General features: G+C 41.4%; 2 protein-coding genes across 11 annotated transcripts in view; one reads left to right on the top strand and one right to left on the bottom strand.

Moving 5' to 3' along the window:
- LOC139758515 (pancreatic triacylglycerol lipase-like) overlaps positions 1 to 23,562 on the top strand; it is a 210,395-nt gene extending 186,833 nt beyond the window's left edge. For all 6 annotated transcript variants that reach the window (XM_071680024.1, XM_071680026.1, XM_071680027.1 and 3 more), the window contains one exon: positions 23,069 to 23,562. Coding sequence is in view for 2 of the 6 variants with exons in the window: in XM_071680027.1 (XP_071536128.1) it covers positions 23,069 to 23,104 (36 nt within the window). In the remaining 4 variants the exon portion in view is untranslated. The remainder of the gene's footprint in view (positions 1 to 23,068) is intronic.
- Positions 22,726 to 24,161, bottom strand: part of LOC139758517 (F-box/LRR-repeat protein 18-like) — a 136,188-nt gene continuing 134,752 nt past the window's right edge. For 4 of the 5 annotated variants that reach the window (XM_071680033.1, XM_071680031.1, XM_071680028.1 and 1 more), the window contains 2 exons: positions 23,448 to 23,675; positions 22,726 to 23,161 (listed from right to left, as the gene is read on the bottom strand). In XM_071680033.1, coding sequence (XP_071536134.1) covers positions 23,017 to 23,161; positions 23,448 to 23,675 — 373 coding nt within the window. In that variant the 3' untranslated portion in view covers positions 22,726 to 23,016. Of the gene's footprint in view, positions 23,162 to 23,447; positions 23,676 to 24,161 lie in introns of those variants that run through there. The other variant, XM_071680032.1, reaches the window with a different exon arrangement.

Below are 24,161 nucleotides of genomic sequence, written 5' to 3'. Positions count from 1 at the left end.
CTTTTCTAATCAACCCACCTCCCACGCTTCTCATGCCACAAGCATCTTTTGCGCAAGCCATCACTGCTTTCCTAAATACATCCCATTCCTCCTCCACTCCCCTTACCTCCTTTGTTCTCACCTTTTTCCATTCTGTACTCAGTCTCTCCTGGTACTTTCTCATACAAGTCTCCTTCTCAAGCTCACTTACTCTCACCACTCTCTTCACCCCAACATTCTGTCTTCTTTTCTGAAAACCCCCACAAATCTTCACCTTTGCTTCCACAAGATAATGATCAGACATCCCTCCAGTTGCAACTCTCAGCACATTAACATCCAAAAGTCTCTCTTTCGTGCGTCTATCAATTAACACGTATTCCAGTAACGCTCTCTGGCCATCTCTCCTACTTACATACGTATACTTATGTATATCTCACTTTTTAAACCAGGTATTCCCAATCACCAGTCCTTTTTCTGCACATAAATCTACAAGCTCCTCACCATTTCCATTTACAACACTGAACACCCCATGTATACCAATTATTCCCTCAACTGCCACATTACTCACCTTTGCATTGAAATCACCCATCACTATAACCCGGTCTCGTGCATCAAAACCACTAACACACTCATTCAGCTGCTCCCAAGACACTTGCCTCTCATGATCTTTCTTCTCATGCCCAGGTGCATATGCACCAATAATCACCCATCTCTCTCCATCAACTTTCAGTTTTACCCATATCAATCGAGAATTTACTTTCTTACATTCTATCACATACTCCCACAACTCCTGATTCAGGAGTAGTGCTACTCCTTCCCGTCTCTTGTCCTCTCACTAACCCCTGACTTTACTCCCAAGACATTCCCAAACCACTCTTCCCCTTTACCCTTGAGCTTCGTTTCACTCAGAGCCAAAACATCCAGGTTCCTTTCCTCAAACATACTACCTATCTCTCCTTTTTTCTCATCTTGGTTACATCCACACACATTTAGACACCCCAATCTGAGCCTTCGAGGAGGATGAGCACTCCTCGCGTGACTCCTTCTGTTTCCCCTTTAAGAAAGTTAAAATACAAGGACAATATATATATATATATATATATATATATATATATATATATATATATATATATATATATATATTTTTTTTTTTTTTTTGCTTTGTCGCTGTCTCCCGCGTTTGCGAGGTAGCGCAAGGAAACAGACGAAAGAAATGGCCCAACCCACCCCCATACACATGTATATACATACGTCCACACACGCAAGTATACATACCTACACAGCTTTCCATGGTTTACCCCAGATGCTTCACATGCCTTGATTCAATCCACTGACAGCACGTCAACCCCGGTATACCACATCGCTCCAGTTCACTCTATTCCTTGCCCTATTTTCACCTTCCTGCATGTTCAGGCCCCGATCACACAAAATCTTTTTCACTCCATCTTTCCACCTCCAATTTGGTCTCCCTCTTCTCCTCGTTCCCTCCACCTCTGACACATATATCCTCTTGGTCAATCTTTCCTCACTCATTCTCTCCATGTGCCCAAACCATTTCAAAACACCCTCTTCTGCTCTCTCAACCACGCTCTTTTTATTTCCACACATCTCTCTTACCCTTACGTTACTTACTCGATCAAACCACCTCACACCACACATTGTCCTCAAACATCTCATTTCCAGCACATCCATCCTCCTGCACACAACTCTATCCATAGCCCATGCCTCGCAACCATACAACATTGTTGGAACCACTATTCCTTCAAACATACGCATTTTTGCTTTCCGAGATAATGTTCTCGACTTCCACACATTCTTCAAGGCTCCCAGAATTTTCGCCCCCTCCCCCACCCTATGATCCACTTCAGCTTCCATGGTTCCATCCGCTGCCAGATCCACTCCCAGATATCTAAAACACTTCACTTCCTCCAGTTTTTCTCCATTCAAACTCACCTCCCAATTGACTTGACCCTCAACCCTACTGTACCGAATAACCTTGCTCTTATTCACATTTACTCTTAACTTTCTTCTTTCACACACTTTACCAAACTCAGTCACCAGCTTCTGCAGTTTCTCACATGAATCAGCCACCAGTGCTGTATCATCAGTGAACAACAACTGACTCACTTCCCAAGCTCTCTCATCCCCAACAGACTTCATACTTGCCCCTCTTTCCAAAACTCTTGCATTCACCTCCCTAACATCCCCATCCATAAACAAATTAAACAACCATGGAGACATCACACACCCCTGCCGCAAACCTACATTCACTGAGAACCAATCACTTTCCTCTCTTCCTACATGTACACATGCCTTACATCCTCGATAAAAACTTTTCACTGCTTCTAACAACTTGCCTCCCACACCATATATTCTTAATACCTTCCACAGAGCATCTCTATCAACTCTATCATATGCCTTCTCCAGATCCATAAATGCTACATACAAATCCATTTGCTTTTCTAAGTATTTCTCACATACATTCTTCAAAGCAAACACCTGAGCCACACATCCTCTACCACTTCTGAAACCACACTGCTCTTCCCCAATCTGATGCTCTGTACATGCCTTCACCCTCTCAATCAATACCCTCCCATATAATTTACCAGGAATACTCAACAAACTTATACCTCTGTAATTTGAGCACTCACTCTTATCCCCTTTGCCTTTGTACAATGGCACTATGCACGCATTCCGCCAATCCTCAGGCACCTCACCATGAGTCATACATACATTAAATAACCTTACCAACCAGTCAACAATACAGTCACCCCCTTCTTTAATAAATTCCACTGCAATACCATCCAAACCTGCTGCCTTGCCAGCTTTCATCTTCCGTAAAGCTTTTACTACCTCTTCTCTATTTACCAAATCATTTTCCCTAACCCTCTCACTTTGCACACCACCTTGACCAAGACACCCCACATCTGCCACTCTATCATCAAACACATTCAACAAACCTTCAAAATACTCACTCCATCTCCTTCTCACATCACCACTACTTGTTATCACCTCCCCATTTGCTCCCTTCACTGAAGTTCCCATTTGCTCCCTTGTCTTACGCACTTTATTTACCTCCTTCCAGAACATCTTTTTATTCTCCCTAAAATTTAATGATACTCTCTCACCCCAACTCTCATTTGCCCTTTTTTTCACCTCTTGCACCTTTCTCTTGACCTCCTGTCTCTTTCTTTTATACATCTCCCACTCAATTGCATTTTTACCTGCAAAAATCGTCCAAATGCCTCTCTCTTCTCTTTCACTAATACTCTTACTTCTTCATCCCACCACTCACTACCCTTTCTGATCAACCCACCTCCCACTCTTCTCATGCCACAAGCATCTTTTGCGCAATCCATCACTGATTCCCTAAATACATCCCATTCCTACCCCACTCCCCTTACTTCCATTGTTCTCACCTTTTTCCATTCTGTACTCAGTCTCTCCTGGTACTTCCTCACACAAGTCTCCTTCCCAGGCTCACTTACTCTCACCACCCTCTTCACCCCAACATTCACTCTTCTTTTCTGAAAACGCATACAAATCTTCACCTTAGCCCCCACAAGATAATGATCAGACATCCCTCCAGTTGCACCTCTCAGCACATTAACATCCAAAAGTCTCTCTTTCGCGCACCTGTCAATTAACACGTAATCCAATAACGCTCTCTGGCCATCTCTCCTACTTACATAAGTATACTTATGTATATCTCGCTTTTTAAACCAGGTATTCCCAATCATCAGTCCTTTCTCAGCACATAAATCTACAAGCTCTTCACCATTTCCATTTACAACACTGAACACCCCATGTATACCAATTATTCCCTCAACTGCCACATTACTCACCTTTGCATTCAAATCACCCATCACTATAACCCGGTCTCATGCATCAAAACCACTAACACACTCATTCAGCTGCTCCCAAAACACTTGCCTCTCATGATCTTTCTTCTCATGCCCAGGTGCATATGCACCAATAATAAAGTGGTTAAATTGATGAGAACTACTATTGATGTTTGTGTAAATAAATTATACATTTCCTTTTTCCATAGCCAGAGGTTGAACCATCATGTGACATTCATTTTTTCATTTCATTTCAAGCTAGAAGTTTCAGTTTTCTAAATTGTTTCTTACATTTTTCATATATATATATATGTATGTGTGTGTGTATATGTGCGTATGTATGTGTATGTGTGTGTATGTGTATATATATATATATATATATATATATATATATATATATATATATATATATATATATATATATATATATATATTTTTTTTTTTTTTTTTTTTTTTTTTTTTTATACTTTGTCGCTGTCTCCCGCGTTTGCGAGGTAGCGCAAGGAAACAGACGAAAGAAATGGCCCAACCCCACCCCCCCATACACATGTACATACACACGTCCAGACACGCAAATATACATACCTACACAGCTTTCCATGGTTTACCCCAGACGCTTCACATGCCCTGCTTCAATCCACTGACAGCACGTCAACCCCTGTATACCACATGACTCCAATTCACTCTATTTCTTGCCCTCCTTTCACCCTCCTGCATGTTCAGGCCCCGATCACACAAAATCTTTTTCACTCCATCTTTCCACCTCCAATTTGGTCTCCCTCTTCTCCTCGTTCCCTCCACCTCCGACACATATATCCTCTTGGTCAATCTCTCCTCACTCATTCTCTCCATGTGCCCAAACCATTTCAAAACACCCTCTTCTGCTCTCTCGACCACGCTCTTTTTATTTCCACACATCTCTCTTACCCTTACGTTACTTACTCGATCAAACCACCTCACACCACACATTGTCCTCCAACATCTCATTTCCAGCACATCCATCCTCCCGCGCACATCTCTATCCATAGCCCACGCCTCGCAACCATACAGCATTGTTGGAACCACTATTCCCTCAAACATACCCATTTTTGCTTTCCGAGATAATGTTCTCGACTTCCACACATTTTTCAAGGCTCCCAAAATTTTCGCCCCCTCCCCCACCCTATGATCCACTTCCGCTTCCATGGTTCCATCCGCTGACAGATCCACTCCCAGATATCTAAAACACTTCACTTCCTCCAGTTTTTCTCCATTCAAACTCACCTCCCAATTGACTTGACCCTCACCCCCACTGTACCTAATAACCTTGCTCTTATTCACATTTACTCTCAACTTTCTTCTTCCACACACTTTACCAAACTCAGTCACCAGCTTCTGCAGTTTCTCACATGAATCAGCCACCAGCGCTGTATCATCAGCGAACAACAACTGACTCACTTCCCAAGCTCTCCCATCCCCAACAGACTTCATACTTGCCCCTCTTTCCAGGACTCTTGCATTTACCTCCTTTACAACCCCATCCATAAACAAATTAAACAACCATGGAGACATCACACACCCCTGCCGCAAACCTACATTCACTGAGAACCAATCACTTTCCTCTCTTCCTACACGTACACATATATATATATATATTATCCCTGGGGATAGGGGTGAAAGAATACTTCCCACGCATTCTTCGTGTATCGTAGAAAGCGACTAGAGGGGACGGGAGCGGGGGGCCAGAAATCCTCCCCTCCTTGTATATTTTTTTAACTTTCTAAAATGGGAAACAGAAGGAGGAGTCACGCGGGGAGTGCTCATCCTCCTCGAAGGCTCAGATTGGGGTGCCTAAATGTGTGTGGATGTAACCAAGATGTGAAAAAAAGGAGAGATAGGTAGTATGTTTGAGGAAAGGAACCTGGATGTTTTGGCTCTGAGTGAAACGAAGCTCAAGGGTAAAGGGGAAGAGTGGTTTGGGAATGTCTTGGGAGTAAAGTCAGGGGTTAGTGAGAGGACAAGAGCAAGGGAAGGAGTAGCACTACTCCTGAAACAGGAGTTGTGGGAGTATGTGATAGAATGTAAGAAAGTAAATTCTCGATTAATATGGGTAAAACTGAAAGTTGATGGAGAGAGATGGGTGATATATATATATATATATATATATATATATATATATATATTTTTTTTCTTTCTTTCAAACTATTCGCCATTTCCCGCATTAGCGAGGTAGCGTTAAGAACAGAGGACTGGGCCTTGAGGGAATACCCTCACCTGGCCCAATTCTCTGTTCCTTCTTTTGGAAAATTAAAAAAAAAACCAGAGGGGAGGATTTCCAGCCCCCCGCTCCCTCCCCTTTTAGTCGCCTTCTATGACACGCAGGGAATACGTGGGAAGTATTCTTTCTCCCCTATCCCCAGGGATAATATATATATATATATATATATATATATATATATATATATATATATATATATATATATATATGGAAATCCTCCCCTCTCTTTTTTTTTTTTTTCCAAAAGAAGGAACAGAGGGGGCCAGGTGAGGATATTCCAAAAAAGGCCCAGTATGAAAAAAAAAAAAAAAAATATATATATATATATATATATATATATATAATATATATATATATATATATATATATATATATATATATATATATATATATATATATATATATATTATCCCTGGGGATAGGGGAGAAAGAATACTTCCCATGTATTGCCTGCGTGTCGTAGAAGGCGACTAAAAGGGGAGGGAGCGGGCGGCTGGAAATCCTCCCCTCTCTTTTTTTTTTTTTTAATTTTCCAAAAGAAGGAACAGAGAACGAGGCCGGGTGAGGATATTCCCTCCGAGGCCCAGTCCTCTGTTCTTAACGCTACCTTGCTAACGCGGGAAATGGCGAATAGTTTGAAAGAAAAAGAATATATAGGGTGGGTGAGGGGGCGAAAATCCTGGGAGCCTTGAAGAATGTTTGGAAGTCGAGAACATTATCTCGGAAAGCAAAAATGGGTATGTTTGAAGGAATAGTGGTTCCAACAATGTTGTATAGTTGCGAGGCGTGGGCTATGGATAGAGTTGTGTGCAGGAGGATGGATGTGCTGGAAATGAGATGTTTGAGGACAATGTGTGGTGTGAGGTGGTTTGATTGAGTAAGTAACGTAAGGGTAAGAGAGATGTGTGGAAATAAAAAGAGCGTGGTTGAGAGAGCAGAAGAGGGTGTTTTGAAATGGTTTGGGCACATGGAGAGAATGAGTGAGGAAAGATTGATCAAGAGGATATATGTGTCGGAGGTGGAGGGAACGAGGAGAAGTGGGAGACCAAATTGGAGGTGGAAAGATGGAGTGAAAAAGATTTTGTGTGATCGGGGCATGAACATGCAGGAGGGTGAAAGGAGGGCAAGGAATAGAGTGAATTGGATCGATGTGGTATACCGGGGTTGACGTGCTGTCAGTGGATTGAATCAGGGCATGTGAAGCGTCTGGGGTAAACCATGGAAAGCTGTGTAGGTATGTATATTTGCGTGTGTGGACGTGTATGTATCTACATGTGTATTGGGGTGGGTTGGGCCATTTCTTTCGTCTGTTTCCTTGCGCTACCTCGCAAACGCGGGAGACAACGACAAAGCAAAAAAAAAAAATATATATATATATATATATATATATATATATATATATATATATATATATATATATATATATATATATATATAATCTTTTTCAAACTATTCGCCATTTCCCGCATTAGCAAGGTAGCGTTAAGAACAGAGGACTGGGCCTCTGAGGGAATATCCTCACCTGGCGCCCTTCTCTGTTCCTTCTTTTGGAAAATTAGAAAAAAAAACTTTGTCGCTGTCTCCCGCGTTAGCGAGGTGGCGCAACGAAACAGACAAAAGAATTGCTGAACCCACTCACATACACATGTATCTACATACACGTCTGCACATGCACATATACATACCTTTACATTTCAACGTATACATATATATACATAGATAGACATACATATATACACATGTACATAATTCATACTTGTTGCCTTTATTCATTCCCGTCACCACCCCGCCACACATGAAATAAACCCACCCCTGCATGTGAGCGAAGTAGCGCTAGGAAAAGACAATAAAGGCCACATTCGTTCAAACTTAGTCTCTAGATGTCATGTCTAATGCACCGAAACCATAGCACCCTTTCCACATCCACCCCCCACAAAACTTTCCATGGTTTACCCTAGATGCTTCATATGCCCTGGTTCAATCCATTGACAGCATGTTGACCCCGGTATACATCGTTCCAATTCACTCTATTCCTTGCGTGCCTTTCACCCTCCTGAATGTTCAGGCCCCGATCGCTCAAAATCTTTTTCATTCCATCTTTGTACCTCCAATTTGGTCTCCCACTTCTCCTTGATCCCTCCACCTGTGACACATAATCCTCTTTGTCAGTCTTTCCCCACTCATTTTCTCCATGTGACCAAACCATTTCAAAATACCCTCTTCTGTTCTCTCCACCACACTCTTTTTATTACCACACATCTCTCTTACCCTTTCATTACTACTTGATCAAACCACCTCACACCACATATTGTCCTCAAACATCTCATTTCTAGCACATCCACCCTCCTCCACACAACTCTATCTATAGCCCATGCCTCGCAACCATATAACATTGTTGGAACTGCTATTCCTTCAAACATACCCATTATTGCTTTCCTAGATAAAGTTCTCGCCTTCCACACATCTTTCAATGCTCCCACTACTTTTGCCCCCTTCCCCACCCTATGATTCACTTCCACTTCCATGGTTCCATCTGCTGCTAAATCCACTCCCAGATATCTAAAACACTTCACTTCTTCCAGTTTTTCTCGATTCAGACTTCCCTCTCAATTGACTTGTCCCTCAACCCTACTGTATCTAATAGCCTTGCTCTTGTTCACATTTACTCTCAGCTTTCTTCTTTCACACACTTTACGAAACTCAATCACCTGCTGTAGTTTCTCACCCGAATCAGCCACCAGCGCTGTATTATCAGCAAACAACAACTGACTCACTTCCCAAGCTCTCTCATCCACAACAGACTCCATACTTAGCCCTCTCTCCAAAACTCTTGCACTCACCTCCCTAACAACCCCATCCATAAACAAATTAAACAACCATTGAGACATCACACACCCCTGCTGCAAATCGACTTTCACTGAGAACCAATCACTTTTCTCTCTTCCTACATGTACACATGCCTTACATTCTCGATAAAAACTCTTCTAACAACTTGCCTCCCTCACCATATATTCTTAATACCTTCCACAGAGCATCTCTATCAACTCTATCATATGCCTTCTCCAGATCCATAAATGCTACATACAAATCCATTTACTTTTCTAGGTATTTCTCACATACATTTTTCAGAGCAAACACCTGATCCACACATCCTCTACCACTACTGAAACCACACTGCTCTTCCCCAGTCTGATGATCTGTACATGCCTTCACTCTCTCAATCAATACTGTCCCATGTAATTTCCCAGGAATACTCAACAAACTTATACGTCTGTAATTTGAGCACTCACCTTTATTCCCTTTGCCTTTGTACATTGGCACTATGCAAGCATTCCACCAATCCTCAGGCACCTCACCATGAGTCATTTTTTTTTTTTTTTTTTTTTTTTTTATACTATTTGCCATTTCCCGCGTTAGCGAGGTAGCGTTAAGAACAGAGAACTGGGCCTTAGAGGGAATATCCTCACCTGACCCCCTTCTCTGTTCCTTCTTTTAGAAAATTAAAAAAAAAACAAGAAAGGGGAGGATTTCCAGCCACCCGCTCCCTCCCCTTTTAGTCGCCTTCTACGACACGCAGGGAATACGTGGGAAGTATTCTTTCTCCCCTATCCCCATGAGTCATACATACATTAAATATCCTTACCAACCAGTCACCTTCTTTTTTGATAAATTCCACTGCAGTATTATCCAAACCCGCTGCCTTGTCAGCTTTCATCTTCCGCAAAGCTTTTACTACTTGTTCTCTGTGTACCAAATCATTCTCCCTAACCCTTTCATTTCGCACACCACCTCGACCAAAACACCCTATATTTGCCACTCTATCATCCAACGCATTCAACACCTTCAAAATACTCACTCCATCTCCTTCCCACATCACCACTACTTGTTATCACCTCCCCATTAGCCCCCTTCACCGATGATACCATTTGTTCTCTTGTCTTACACACTTTATTTACCTCCTTCCAAAACATCTTTTTATCCTCCCTATAATTTAATGATACTCTCTCACCCCAACTCTCATTTGCCCTCTTTTTCACCTCTTGCACCTTTCTCTTGACCTCCTGCCTCTTTCTTTTATACATCTCCCAGTCATTCACATTATTTCCCAGCAAAAATTGTCCAAATGCCTCTCTCTTCTCTTTCACTAATAATGTTACTTCTTCATCCTACCACTCGCTACCCTTTCAAATCTGCCCACCTCCCACGCTTCTCATGCCGCAAGCATCTTTTATGCAAGCCATCACTGCTTCCCTAAATACATCCCATTCCTCCCCCACTCCCCTTACGTCCTTTGTTCTCACATTTTTCCATTCTGTACTCGGTCTCTCCTGGTACTTCCTCACAGAAGTCACCTTCCCAAGCTCACTTACTCTCACCACTCTCTTCACCCCAACATTCTCTCTTCTTTTCTGAAAACCTCTACAAATCTTCACCTTTGCCTCCACAACATAATGAGCAAACATCCCTCCAGTTGCACCTCTCAGTACATTAACATCCAAAAGTCTCTCTTTTGCACGCCTATCAATTAACATGTATTCCAATAATGCTCATTGGCCATCTTTACTACTAACATATGTTTACTTATGTATATCTCTTTTTAAACCAGGTATTCCCAATTACCAGTCCTTTTTCAGCACCCAAATCGACAAGCTCTTCACCATTTCCATTTACAACACTGAACACCCCATGTACACCAATTATTCCCTCAACTGCATTGAAATCACTGATCACTATAACCCAGACTTGTGCATCAAAACTACTAACACACTCACTCAGCTGCTCCCAAAACACTTGCCTTTCATGATCTTTCTTCTCATGCCCAGGTGCTTATTTACCAATAATCACCCATCTGTCTCCATCCACTTTCAGTTTTACCCATATCAATCTAGAGTTTACTTTCTTACACTCTATCACATACTCCCACCACTCCTGTTTCAGGAGTAGTGCTACTCCTTCCCTTGCTCTTGTCCATTCACCAACCCCTGACTTTACTCCCAAAACATTCCCAAACCATTCTTCCCCTTTACCCTTGAGCTTCCTTTCACTCAGAGCCAAAACATCCCGGTTCCTTTCCTCAAACATACTATCTTTCTCTCCTTTTTTCTCATCTTTGTTACATCCACGCATATTTAACACCCCACTCTGAGCCTTTGAGGAGGATGAGCACACCCTGTGTCACTCCTTCTTCTGTTTCCCTCTTCAGAAAGCTAAAATAGGAGGAGGGAGAGTTTCTAGCCCCCGTTCCCATCCCCTTTAGTCACCTTTTACGACACATGAGGAATGCTTGGGAAGTATTCTTTCTCCCCTATATATTGATCCCTATGCACCTGGGCATGAGAAGAGAGATCGTAAGATACAAGTGTTTTAGGAGCAGCTGAGTGAGTGTGTTGGCAGTTTTGAGGAACAAGACCGGGTTATAGTGATGGGTGATTTGAATGCAAAGGTGAGGAATGTGGCAGTTGAGGGAATAATTGGTGTACATGGGGTGTTCAGTGTTGTAAATGAAAATGGTGAAGAGCTTGCAGATTTGTGTGCTGAAAAAGGACTGGTGATTGGAAGTACCTGGTTTGAAAAGAGAGATATACATAAATGTACATATGTATGTATTAGGGATGGCCAGAGAGCATTATTGGATTACATGTTAATTGATAGGCACGCGAAAGAGAGACTTTTGGGTGTTAATGTGCTGAGAGGTGCAACTGGAGAGATGTCTGATCATTATCTTGTGGAGGCGAAGGTGAAGATTTGTAGAGGTTTTCAGAAAAGAAGAGAGAATGTTGGGGTGAAGAGAGTGGTGAGAGTAAGTGAGCTTAGGAAGGAGACTTATGTGAGGAAGTACCAGGAGGGACTGAGTACAGAATGGAAAAAGGTGAGAACAAAGGACATAAGGGGAGTGGGGGAGGAATGAGATGTATTTAGGGAAGCAGTGATGGCTTGCACAAAAGATGCCTGTGGCATGAGAAGTGTGGGAGGTGGGCAGATTAGAAAGGGTAGTGAGTGGTTGGATGAATAAGTAAGATTATTAGTGAAAGAGAAGAGAGAGGCATTTGGACGATTTTTACAGGGAAATAATGCAAATGACTGGGAGATGTATAAAAGAAAGAGGCAGGAGGTCAAGAAAAGGTGCAAGAGGTGAAAAAGAGGTCAAATGAGAGTTGGGGTGAGAGAGTATCATTAAATTCTAGGGAGAATAAAAAAGATGTTTTGGAAGGAGGTAAATAAAGTGCGTAACACAAGGGAACAAATGGGAACTTCAGTGAAGGGGGCCAATGGGGAGGTGATAACAAGTAGTGGTGTTAGAAGATGGAGTGAGCATTTTGAAGGTTTGTTGAATGTGTTTGATGGTAGAGCGGCAGATATAGGATGTTTTAGTCGAGGTGGTGTGCAAAGTGAGAGGGTTAGGGAGAATGACTTGGTAAACAGAGAACAGGTTGCAAAAGCTTTGTGGAAGATGAAAGCCAGCAAGGCAACTGGTTTGGATGGTATTGCAGTGAAATTTATTAAAAGAGGGGGTGACTGTATTGTTGACTGGTTGGTAAGGTTATTTAATGTATGTATAACTCTTGGTGAGGTGCCTGCTGATTGGAGGAATGCTTGCATAGTGCCATTGTACAAAGCCAAAGGGGATAAAAGTGAGTGCTCAAATTACAGAGGTATAAGTTTGTTGAGTATACCTGGGAAATAATATGGGAGGGTATTGATTGAGAGGGTGAAGGTATGTACAGAGCATCAGATTGGGGAAGAGCAGTGTGGTTTCAGAAGTGGTAGAGGATGTGTGGATCAGGTGTTTGCTTTGAAGAATGTATGTGAGAAATACTTAGAAAAGCAAATGGATTTGTATGTAGCATTTATGGATCTGGAGAAGGCATATGATAGAGATGCTCTGTGGAAGGTATTAAGAATATATGGTGTGGGAGGCAAGTTGTTAGAAGCAGTGAAAAGTTTTTATCAAGGATGTAAGGCTTGTGTATGTGTAGGAAGAGAGGAAAGTGATTGGTTCTCAGTGAATGTTGGTTTGCAGCAGGGATGTGTGATGTCTCCATGGTTGTTTAATTTGTTTATGGATGGGTTTGTTAGGGAGGTGAATGCAAGAGTTTTGGAAAGAGGGGCAAGTATGCAGTCTGTTGTGGATGAGAGAGCTTGGGAAGTGAGTCAGTTGTTGTTCGCTGATGATACAGTGCTGGTGGCTGATTCGTGAGAGAAACTGGAGAAGCTGGTGACTGAGTTTGGTAAAGTGTGTGAAAGAAGAAAGCTGAAAGTAAATGTGAATAAGAGCAAGGTTATTAGGTACAGTAGGGTTGAGGGACAAGTCAATTGGGAGGTAAGTTTGAATGGAGAAAAACTAGAGGAAGTGAAGTGTTTTAGATATCTGGGAGTGGATTTGGAAGTGGAAGTGAATCATAGGGTGGTGGAGGGGGGGTAATGTTCTGGGAATATTGAAGAATGTGTGGAAGTTGAGAACATTATCTCGGAAAGCAAAAATGGGTATGTTTGAAGGAATAGTGGTTCCAACAATGTTATATGGTTGCGAGGCGTGGGCTATAGATAGAGTTGTGCGGAGGAGGGTGGATGTGCTGGAAATGAGATGTTTGAGGACAATATGTGGTGTGAGGTGGTTTGATTGAGTAATAATGAAAGGGCAAGAGAGATGTGTGGTAACAAAAAGAGTGTGGTTGAGAGAGCAGAAGAGGGTGTTTTGAAATGGTTTGGTGACATGGAGAGAATGAGTGAGGAAAGAAGGACAAAGGGGATATATGTGTCAGAGGTGGAGGGAACGAAGAGAAGGAGACCAAATTGGAGATGGAAAGATGGAGTGAAAAAGATTTTGAGTGATCGGGGCCTGAACATGCAGGAGGGTGAAAGGCATGCAAGGAATGGAGTGAATTGGAACGATGTGGTATACCGGGGTCAACGTGCTGTCAGTGGATTGAACCAGGGCATGTGAAGCATCTGGGGTAAACCATGGAAAGTTGTGTGGGGCCTGGTTGTGGAAAGGGAGCTGTGGTTTCAGTGCATTATACATGACAGCTAGAGACTGAGTGTGAACGAATGGGGCCTTTGTTGTCTTTTCCTATCGCTACCTCGCGCACATGTGGCGGGAGGGGGTTGTTATTTCATGTGTGGTGTGGTGGCGATGGGAATGAATAAAGGCAGACAGTATGAATTATGTACATGTTTATGTATGTATAAGTCTGCGTGTGTATATATATATATGTATACGTTGAGATGTATATTTGCGTATGTGGACGTGTATGTATATACATGTGTATGTGGGTGGGTTGGGCCATTCTTTCGTTTGTTTCCTCACTATTGTGGGAGACAGCGACAAAGCAAAATAAATAAATAATATATATATATTTAGGGAGAATAAAAAGATGTTCTGGAAGGAGGTAAATAAAGTGCGTAAGACAAGGGAGCAAATGGGAACTTCAGTGAAGGGCGCAAATGGGGAGGTGATAACAAGTAGTGGTGATGTGAGAAGGAGATGGAGTGAGTATTTTGAAGGTTTGTTGAATGTGTTTGATGATAGAGTGGCAGATATAGGGTGTTTTGGTCGAGGTGGTGTGCAAAATGAGAGGGTTAGGGAAAATGATTTGGTAAACAGAGAAGAGGTAGTTAAAGCTTTGCGGAAGATGAAAGCCGGCAAGGCAGCAGGTTTGGATGGTATTGCAGTGGAATTTATTAAAAAAGGGGGTGACTGTATTGTTGACTGGTTGGTAAGGTTATTTAATGTATGTATGACTCATGGTGAGGTGCCTGAGGATTGGCGGAATGCGTGCATAGTGCCATTGTACAAAGGCAAAGGGGATAAGAGTGAGTGCTCAAATTACAGAGGTATAAGTTTGTTGAGTATTCCTGGTAAATTATATGGGAGGGTATTGATTGAGAGGGTGAAGGCATGTACAGAGCATCAGATTGGGGAAGAGCAGTGTGGTTTCAGAAGTGGTAGAGGATGTGTGGATCAGGTGTTTGCTTTGAAGAATGTATGTGAGAAATACTTAGAAAAGCAAATGGATTTGTATGTAGCTTTTATGGATCTGGAGAAGGCATATGATAGAGTTGATAGAGATGCTCTGTGGAAGGTATTAAGAATATATGGTGTGGGAGGCAAGTTGTTAGAAGCAGTGAAAAGTTTTTATCGAGGATGTAAGGCATGTGTACGTGTAGGAAGAGAGGAAAGTGATTGGTTCTCAGTGAATGTAGGTTTGCGGCAGGGGTGTGCGATGTCTTCATGGTTGTTTAATTTGTTTATGGATGGGGTTGTTAGGGAGGTGAATGCAAGAGTTTTGGAAAGAGGGGCAAGTATGAAGTCTGTTGGGGATGAGAGAGCTTGGGAAGTGAGTCAGTTGTTGTTCGCTGATGATACAGCGCTGGTGGCTGATTCATGTGAGAAACTGCAGAAGCTGGTGACTGAGTTTGGTAAAGTGTGTGAAAGAAGAAAGTTAAGAGTAAATGTGAATAAGAGCAAGGTTATTAGGTACAGTAGGGTTGAGGGTCAAGTCAATTGGGAGGTGAGTTTGAATGGAGAAAAACTGGAGGAAGTGAAGTGTTTTAGATATCTGGGAGTGGATCTGGCAGCGGATGGAACCATGGAAGCGGAAGTGGATCATAGGGTGGGGGAGGGGGCGAAAATTCTGGGAGCCTTGAAGAATGTGTGGAAGTCGAGAACATTATCTCGGAAAGCAAAAATGGGTATGTTTGAAGGAATAGTGGTTCCAACAATGTTGTATGGTTGCGAGGCGTGGGCTATGGATAGAGTTGTGTGCAGGAGGATGGATGTGCTGGAAATGAGATGTTTGAGGACAATGTGTGGTGTGAGGTGGTTTGATCGAGTAAGTAACGTAAGGGTAAGAGAGATGTGTGGAAATAAAAAGAGCGTGGTTGAGAGAGCAGAAGAGGGTGTTTTGAAATGGTTTGGGCACATGGAGAGGATGAGTGAGGAAAGATTGACCAAGAGGATATATGTGTCAGAGGTGGAGGGAACGAGGAGAAGAGGGAGACCAAATTGGAGGTGGAAAGATGGAGTGAAAAAGATTTTGTGTGATCGGGGCCTGAACATGCAGGAGGGTGAAAGGAGGGCAAGGAATAGAGTGAATTGGAGCGATGTGGTATACCGGGGTTGACGTGCTGTCAGTGGATTGAATCAAGGCATGTGAAGCATCTGGGGTAAACCATGGAAAGCTGTGTAGGTATGTATATTTGCGTGTGTGGACGTATGTATATACATGTGTATGGGGGTGGGTTGGGCCATTTCTTTCGTCTGTTTCCTTGCGCTACCTCACAAACGCGGGAGACAGCGGCAAAAAGAAAAAGAAAAAAAATATATATATATATATCTTTCTCCCCTCTCCATAGGGATAGGGGAGACAGAATACTTCCCACGCATTCCCCATGTGTCGTAGAAGGCGACTAAAGGGAACGGGAGCAAGGGGCTAGAAACACTCCCTTCCTTGTATTTTAACCTTCTAAAAGGGGAAAGAGAAGAAGGAGTCATGCGTGGAGTGCTCATCCTCCTCAAATGCTCAGATTGGGGTGTATAAATGTGTGTGGATGTAACGAAGATGAGAAAAAAGGAGAGATAGGTAATATGTTTGAGGAAAGGAACCTGGATGTTTTGACTCTGAGTGAAACGAAGCTCAAAGGTAAAGGGGAAGAGTGGTCTGGGAGTAAAGTCATGGGTTGGTAGAGGACAAGAGGAAAGGAAGTAGTTGTGGGAGTATGTGATAGAGTTTAAGAAAGTAAACTCTAGATTGATATGGGTAAAACTGAAAGTGGATGGAGAGAGATGGGTGATTATTGGTGCCTCTGCACCTGGTCATGAGAAGAAAGATCATGAGAGGCAAATATTTTGAGAGCAGCTGAGTGAGTGTGTTAGCAGCTTTGGTGCACGAGGCTGGGTTATAGTGATGGGTGATTTGAATGCAAAGGTGAGTAATGTGGCAGTTAAGGGTATAATTGGTGTACATGGGGTGTTCAGTGTTGTAAATGTAGATTTGTGTGCTGAAAAAGGACTGGTGATTGGGAATACTTAGTTTAAAAAGAGAGATATACATACGTATGTAAGTAGGAGAGATGGCCAGAGAGTGTTATTGGATTATGTGTTAATCGATAGGCACGTGAAAGAGAGACTTTTGAATGTTAATGTGCCTGAGAGGGGCAACTGGAGGGATGTCTGATCATTATATTGTGGAGGCGAAGGTGAAGATCTGTAGAGGTTTTCAGAAAAGAAGAGAGAATATTGGGGTGAAGAGAGTGGTGACAGTAAGTGAGCTTGAAAAGGAGACTTGTGTGAGGAAATACCAGGAGAGATTGAGCGCAGAATGGAAAAAGGTGAGAACAAATGACGTAAAATGAGTGGGGGAGGAATGGGATATATTTAGGGGAGCAGTGGTGGCTTTCACAAAAGATGCCTGTGGCATAAGAAAGGTGGGAGGTGGGCAGATTAGAAAGGGTAGTGAGTGGTGGGATGAAGTAAGATTGTTAATGAAAGAGAAAAGAGAGACATTTGGACAATTTTTGTAGGGAAATAGTGCAAATGACTGGGAGATGTATAAAAGAAAGAGGCAAGAGGTCAAGAGAAAAGAGCAAGAGGTGAAAAAGAGGGCAAATGAGAGTTGGGGTGAGAGAGTATCATTAAATTTCAGGGAGAATAAAAAGATGTTTTGGAAGGAGGTAAATAAAGTGCATAAGACAAGAGAACAAATGGGAACATCGGTAAAGGGGGCTAATAGGGAGCTAATAACAAGTAGCGGTGAAGTGAAAGGGAGATGGAGTGAGTATTTTTTAGGTTTGTTGAATGTGTTTGATGATAGACGGGCAGATATAGGGTGTTTTGGTGCACGAAGTGGGAGGATCAGGGAGAAAGGTTTAGTAAACAGAGAAGAGGTAGTGAAAGCTTTGTGGTAGATGAAAACTGGCAAGGCAGCAGGTTTGGATGGTATTGCAGTGGAATTTATTGAAAAAGGGGGTGACTGTTGTTGACTGGTTGGTGAGATTATTCAATATATGGTTCATGGTGAAGTGCCTGAGGATTGGCGGAATGCTTGCATAGTGCCATTGTACAAAGGCAAAGGGGATAAAGGTGAGTGTTCAAATTACAGAGGTAAAGGTTTGTTGAGTATTCCTGGGAAATTATATGGGAGGGTATTGATTGAGAGGGTAAAGGCATGTACAGAGCATCAGATGGGGAAGAGCAGTGTGGTTTCAGAAGTGGTAGAGGATGTGTGGATCAGGTGTTTGCTTTGAAGAATGTATGTGAGAAATACTTAGAAAAACAGTTGGATCTGTATGTAGCATTTATGCTTCAGGAGAAGGCATATGATAGAGTTGATAGAGATGCATTGTGGAAGGTATCAGGAGTATATGGTGTGGGAGATAAGTTGCTAGAAGTAGTGAAAAGTTTTTATCGAGGATGTAAGGCATGTGTATGAGTAGGAAGAGAGGAAAGTGATAGGTTCTCAGTGAATGTCAGTTTGCGGCAGGGGTGCGTGATGTCTCCGTGGTTGTTTAATTTGTTTATGGATGGGGTTGTTAGGGAGGTGAATGCAAGACTTTTGGAGAGGGGCAAGTATGCAGTCTGTTATGGATGAGAGGGCTTGGGAAGTGTGTCAGTTGTTGTTCGCTCATGATACAGTGCTGGTGGCTGATTCCGACAAGAAACTGCAGAAGTTGGTGACTGAGTTTGGTAAAGTGTGTGAAAGAAGAAAGCTGAGAGTAAATGTGAATAAGAGCAAGGTTATTAGGTTCAGGAGGGTTGAGGGACAAATCAATTGGGATGTAAGTTTGAATGGAGAAAAACTGGAGGAAGTAAAGTGTTTTAGATATCTGGGAGTGGACTTAGCAGCGGATGGAAAGATGGAAGCGGAAGTGAGTCACAGGGTGGGGGAGGGGGCGAAAGTTCTGGGAGCATTGAAGAATGTGTGGAAGGCGAGAACATTATCTTGGAGAGCAAAGTTGGGTAAGTTTGAAGAAAAAGTGGTTCCAAAAATGTTATGTAGTTGCAAGGCATGGGCTATAGATAGGGTTGTGCGGAGGAGGGTGGATGTGTTGGAAATGAGATGTTTGAGGACAATATGCAGTGTGAGGTGATCGAGTAAGTGTGAGTTTGATCGAGTAAGTAATGAAAGGGTGAGAGATGTGTGGTAATAAAAAGAGTATGGTTGAGAGAGCAGAAGAGGGTGTATTGAAATGGTTTGATCACATGGAGAGAATGAGCGAGGAAAGATTGACAAATAGGATATATGTGTCAGAGGTGGAGTGAACGAGGAAAGTGGGAGACCAAATTGGAGGTGGAAGGATGGAGTGAAAAAGATTTTGAGTGATCAGGGCCCAAACATACAGGAGGGTGAAAGGCGTGCAAGGAATTGAGTGAATTGGAACGATGTGGTATACCAGGGTCAACATGCTTTTAATGGATTGAACCAGGGTATGTGAAGCATCTGGGGTAAACCATGGAAAGTTTTGTGGGGCCTGGATGTGGAAAGGGAGCTGTGGTTTCAGTGCATTACACATGACAGCTAGAGACAGTGTGAATGAATGTGGCCTTTTTTGTCTTTTCCTAGTGCTACCTCATGCATGCGCAGGGGTAGGGGGGTGCTATTTCATGCATGGCGGGGTGGCGGCAGGAAAGGATGAAGGCAGCATATATGAATATGTATATGTGTATATATGTATGTCTGTGTATGTATATGTATGTATACCTTAAAATGTATAGGTATGTATATGCGTGTGTGGGCGTTTATGTATATACATGTGCATGTGGGTGGGTTAGGCCATTCTTTTGTCTGTTTCCTTGCGCTATCTCGCTAATGCGGGAGACAGCGACAAATGAATGAATATATAAATGTTTGGATGTAATGAGCATTTGGGAAACCCATATCCTTGGGCAGTGTTTATGTAAGGAAAATGGAAGTGATGAATGTAAGTTGTGGGAGGGCATGGAAGGAGGAGTCATATGGATGGGAATGATGGAAAATTATCAGGGATAAGGACAAAAAGTATGTGTGGTTGTACTATTACAGAGAATGGGAGGATGTTACAGAGCATGGATGGAATGGATCAAGAATAGTGTGAGTGAAAGGAAAGAATGGAATTTTGAGGTATGCATGGTTATGTACATATGAGCTTATGAATACAAAAACTATGCGAGATGAGGATGAAATGAAACATTTCTGGAGAAATTTGAATGACTGTATAAATGATTTTGAGAATTTGAGCAGGAAAGGTGGTTGTAATGGGTGATATGAATGCAATAATGGGATGTGTTGAAACTGATGAGATAGTTTGTAAATAGGGAGTGCTTAGGGTAAATTAAAATGGAAGCTGTAATGTGGAAGTCTTTGCTGAGATAGGTTTATTCCTTGCAAACACCTTTTTTCAGCACAAGATGATCCACAGGTATACATGGATGAGGAATGATAGAAGAAAACAAAAGGGTTTGATTGACTCTGTAGCTGTGGATGAAAAGTTGAGAGAGACTGTAGTGGATGCTAGAGTTGAGAGAGGATTCTTTGGTGACTCTGACCACTTTGCAGTTCTTTTGGGGGATGAGGATAAGGGAGAAGTGAAGGTATGATGTAAGGAAGTATTGGCAAGTGAGTAGATGAATCAGAAAGACTGTAAGGAGGACTGTGGAAGAAGGATGAATGAAAGTTTAGATAGAAATGCAGTAAATGTAAGGATGGAGTCATGTGTGAACGTGGTGTTTAAAAAGTTTAGAAAAAGACTGATAGATTGCTTGACAGGAATTTATCAGTGGAAGTTCAGTAAAGAAGGGAAGAATATAAGATGTGTAAGCAGAACTTTAAGAAGCTGATCGAGGAGAACAAAGAAAGATTAGATGAAAATTTTGCAAGAAAGGTGAGTGAAAAGTTCAAGGAAAATAATACATTGTACCGGAAAGAGAGGAAAAAGGAAAGTAGTGAATGGAAGAGCAGAAATGTTAATGTGAGAAGCAAAGAAGGGAAATTGCTGAATGAAAATGTGTTGAAAGGAAGATGGAAAGAGTATTTTGAAGAACTGGTGAATGTGGGAAAAAGTGAGGCAACAGTTGTTACATACATGGGTATGGAGGATGAAAGGAAGAGGATACAAGTCCAGGGGCCCATAGCAAGAAGGGAGGTGAACAGGGTATAATGAGGTTAGTGGATGGAATTACAGCTGACATGTTGAAGTGTGGAGGAGAAAGTGTGTTAAAATGGATGCATTTGATATATGATTTAACATGGAAACAGAAGGTTGTGCCTCTGGATTGGGTGAAAGCTATTGTTATACTTTTATTCAAAGGTAAAGGTGCTAAGGATGTATGTAGCAATTATAAGGGAATAAGTCTGTTAAGTATACTAGGAAAAATGTATGCAAGAGTGTTGATTGATAGAGTAGCAAATGGGTTATGGAAAGGTAGGGGATGTGTAGATTAGAGTTATGTGGTGAAAATGACAGTGGAAAAGTATCTAGGGAAAGGTAAGAAGCAGTATGCTGTTTTTATGGATCTGGAGAAAGCATATGACAGAGTTGAGTGGAATGCTTTATGGACCGTGTTAAGGATATATCGGGTAGGGGGAACTGTTGGAAGATGTAAAAGCCTTATATAGAGTAGCAAATGTATGAGTAAGAGTTGATGGAGAATTAAGTGAAAGTTTTATTATACATGTGGGTGTGAGGTAGGGCTATGTAATGTCACCGATGGCTTTTTAACATATATGTGTGTGGATGGAGTGATATGAGAGATGAAAGTAAAACTTGGGAAAGAGGGTGCAGAGATGGATTGTATTCATGAGGTGTTGTGGTTAGTGACAAGCCTGTTTGTGGATGATACTGTGTTGCTTGCTGACCTAGAAGATGAGTTGTAGAGGGTTGCAAGTGTGTTTTATGTATAAGTGGAGGCAATTAAAGGTAAATTTAAAGTAATGGTGTCTGAAAGGAAAGAGAGTGATTGCATAGATTTTGCAGAACCTTATAGAGTGAGACAAAAGTACTACACTGTGTAATAGATGTGGGGAAGAAAGGCTGGAAGGGATGAGAGAATTTAAGTATTTAAGAGCTATCTTGAGTAAGTTTGATGATATGCAAGGAGAAATATGGAAAAGAGCAGTACAGGGTAGAAGAGTTATTGAGCCCTTTAATAGAATAATGAAAGGTAGGGGTGTAAGTATGGAAGTGAAGAAAGGGTTAAAGGGACATATGCAGCCAAAACATGGATGTGGAATATGTTGCAGTGGCCAGGAATTGAGGCCATGGAAATGAGCTGTTTGAGAGGAACTTGTGATTCATTAAGATGAAATGAAGAAAGATATAAGGGGATGTACGAGAGATTTTGTTTGGCAGGGAATGCATTGTGGAGTGGTAGAGTGGATGAGACGTAATTTTTTGTGGTGGTTTGGGCTGCACCAAAGTTACCATTTGCTGTATTGTGAATATTATACTGACTGTCCTGTATGTACAAGTACAGTATATCCTTAAGGTTATGTTTTATTCTTTGTTTTTATGAACAAAAATTTATTTGTCAGGCACTGGTACCTTTCTTATGAAACTTATTAGCAACTTTAACCATCCTCAGTAACAGAGTTTGATTCATCTCACCTGCATAAAGTCTTTTTGCCTAATTTCCTCACAGGGGCCTTGACGCACAAAAGAAAAACAAAGGCAATTCCTCTATCTATATATTTTTCAGTATTTACATGTATTCCAACATATATTCAAATTTCTGTTTGCATTCTTATACCTCCAAAATTTTCAACTTTCTACATTTTTTTTTTTATAAAAATTTACTATTTTTTGTATAAAATACGTGGTAGTAAAAGTAATAAACATCAAAACACAATCATATGCATTGTAAATCTAATTTCAGCATAATCAAACTCAATAAAGAAACATAATGAATATATATGTATATCATACATTGTAAACCATCAGTATAAACACGCACACATTTCAGTTTTACATGAAGGATTCAACAGTCCAACTTCTGAATGTAATCATTTCATTGTAGTGGCAGGCAGGAGTAGTACGAGTCTCAGTGTTTTGATCAGTAAACACATCACACAGAGCATTCCTGACACGTACGATAAGGGCTGGACGGAACCTGATGATGAAAGAATACATATGTAAAATAACTGTATATGATAATCCAAATTATATAATCTATGTACGCTTATTATAAATATGATAGTGTGTCTCTATATCACACTATACCTACGATGTAGGCTGAGTTTTTAAAGTATGGGCAATCTACACAACAAAGCATATGTCAAGGCACTTGTAAACTAAATTATGCTAAAAAATTAGCCTTTGTATTCAAGTGCTAGTAAAAAGTATCTTTAAGAATTATATGTGTATTATAAGTATGTAAATTTATACAGGAGACTTACGATTTCTTGTACTTTCTTGCGAGTTTTGCACACTTGTATATGGGTGTGTGACTACCAACTATGAAAACAAACACCAAACTCTTCTGTTTCTCAATAAAGTCATCGATGGCACTGATATCAAGACCTTCCATATCCCTCTCAGAGTGCATGAAGAGTCTCTCCAATTTTTCACACTCTAATAGGGCTTTGAAAATGGCTGTCCCAGGAGCAAGATAATTTTGCTCAATTCTGAAAAAAAAATTCTCTACTTTCATAAAAAGACTTCATGTGTGCAAAAAAAAAAAAAAAAAAAAAAAAAAAAAAAGATAAATTACCTTGACTAAAGGCTAAAAGTATTGGTTCTGAAGTATTAAAAACTCCCTCCAGAGTGGTGTCCCCTGAGCCATGAGAGATATCTTGGACTTTAGGAGCTAGGAACCTCTTAACCACCATCTTACTTGTGATGTAAATGTCTCAGACATTTCATTAATCACCTGATAGAAGGCTTGGCTTAGACCAGGTCCACCCTCTGACCAATCAACAACCTCCTCTCAATGATGATGTCATCATTCCCTGGTCATCAGATAAGATCCACCTTATTATTCACAACAATGGTGATTTGTCACTGATTGTTTGAGAAAGGTTTTTCAGAAGAGAGGGGAAGGAACAGTGGGAAACTGCTCCCAAGAAAGATATTTTCACACTTCAAAACTTTCATTTCTCTCCAGTATCAGT

The sequence above is a fragment of the Panulirus ornatus genome, chromosome 30, assembly GCF_036320965.1.
Source record: "Panulirus ornatus isolate Po-2019 chromosome 30, ASM3632096v1, whole genome shotgun sequence".
NCBI lineage: Eukaryota > Metazoa > Arthropoda > Malacostraca > Decapoda > Palinuridae > Panulirus > Panulirus ornatus.
The sequence above is the reverse complement of the archived record's forward strand: the minus strand, read 5'-3'. Positions and strand labels throughout refer to the sequence as shown.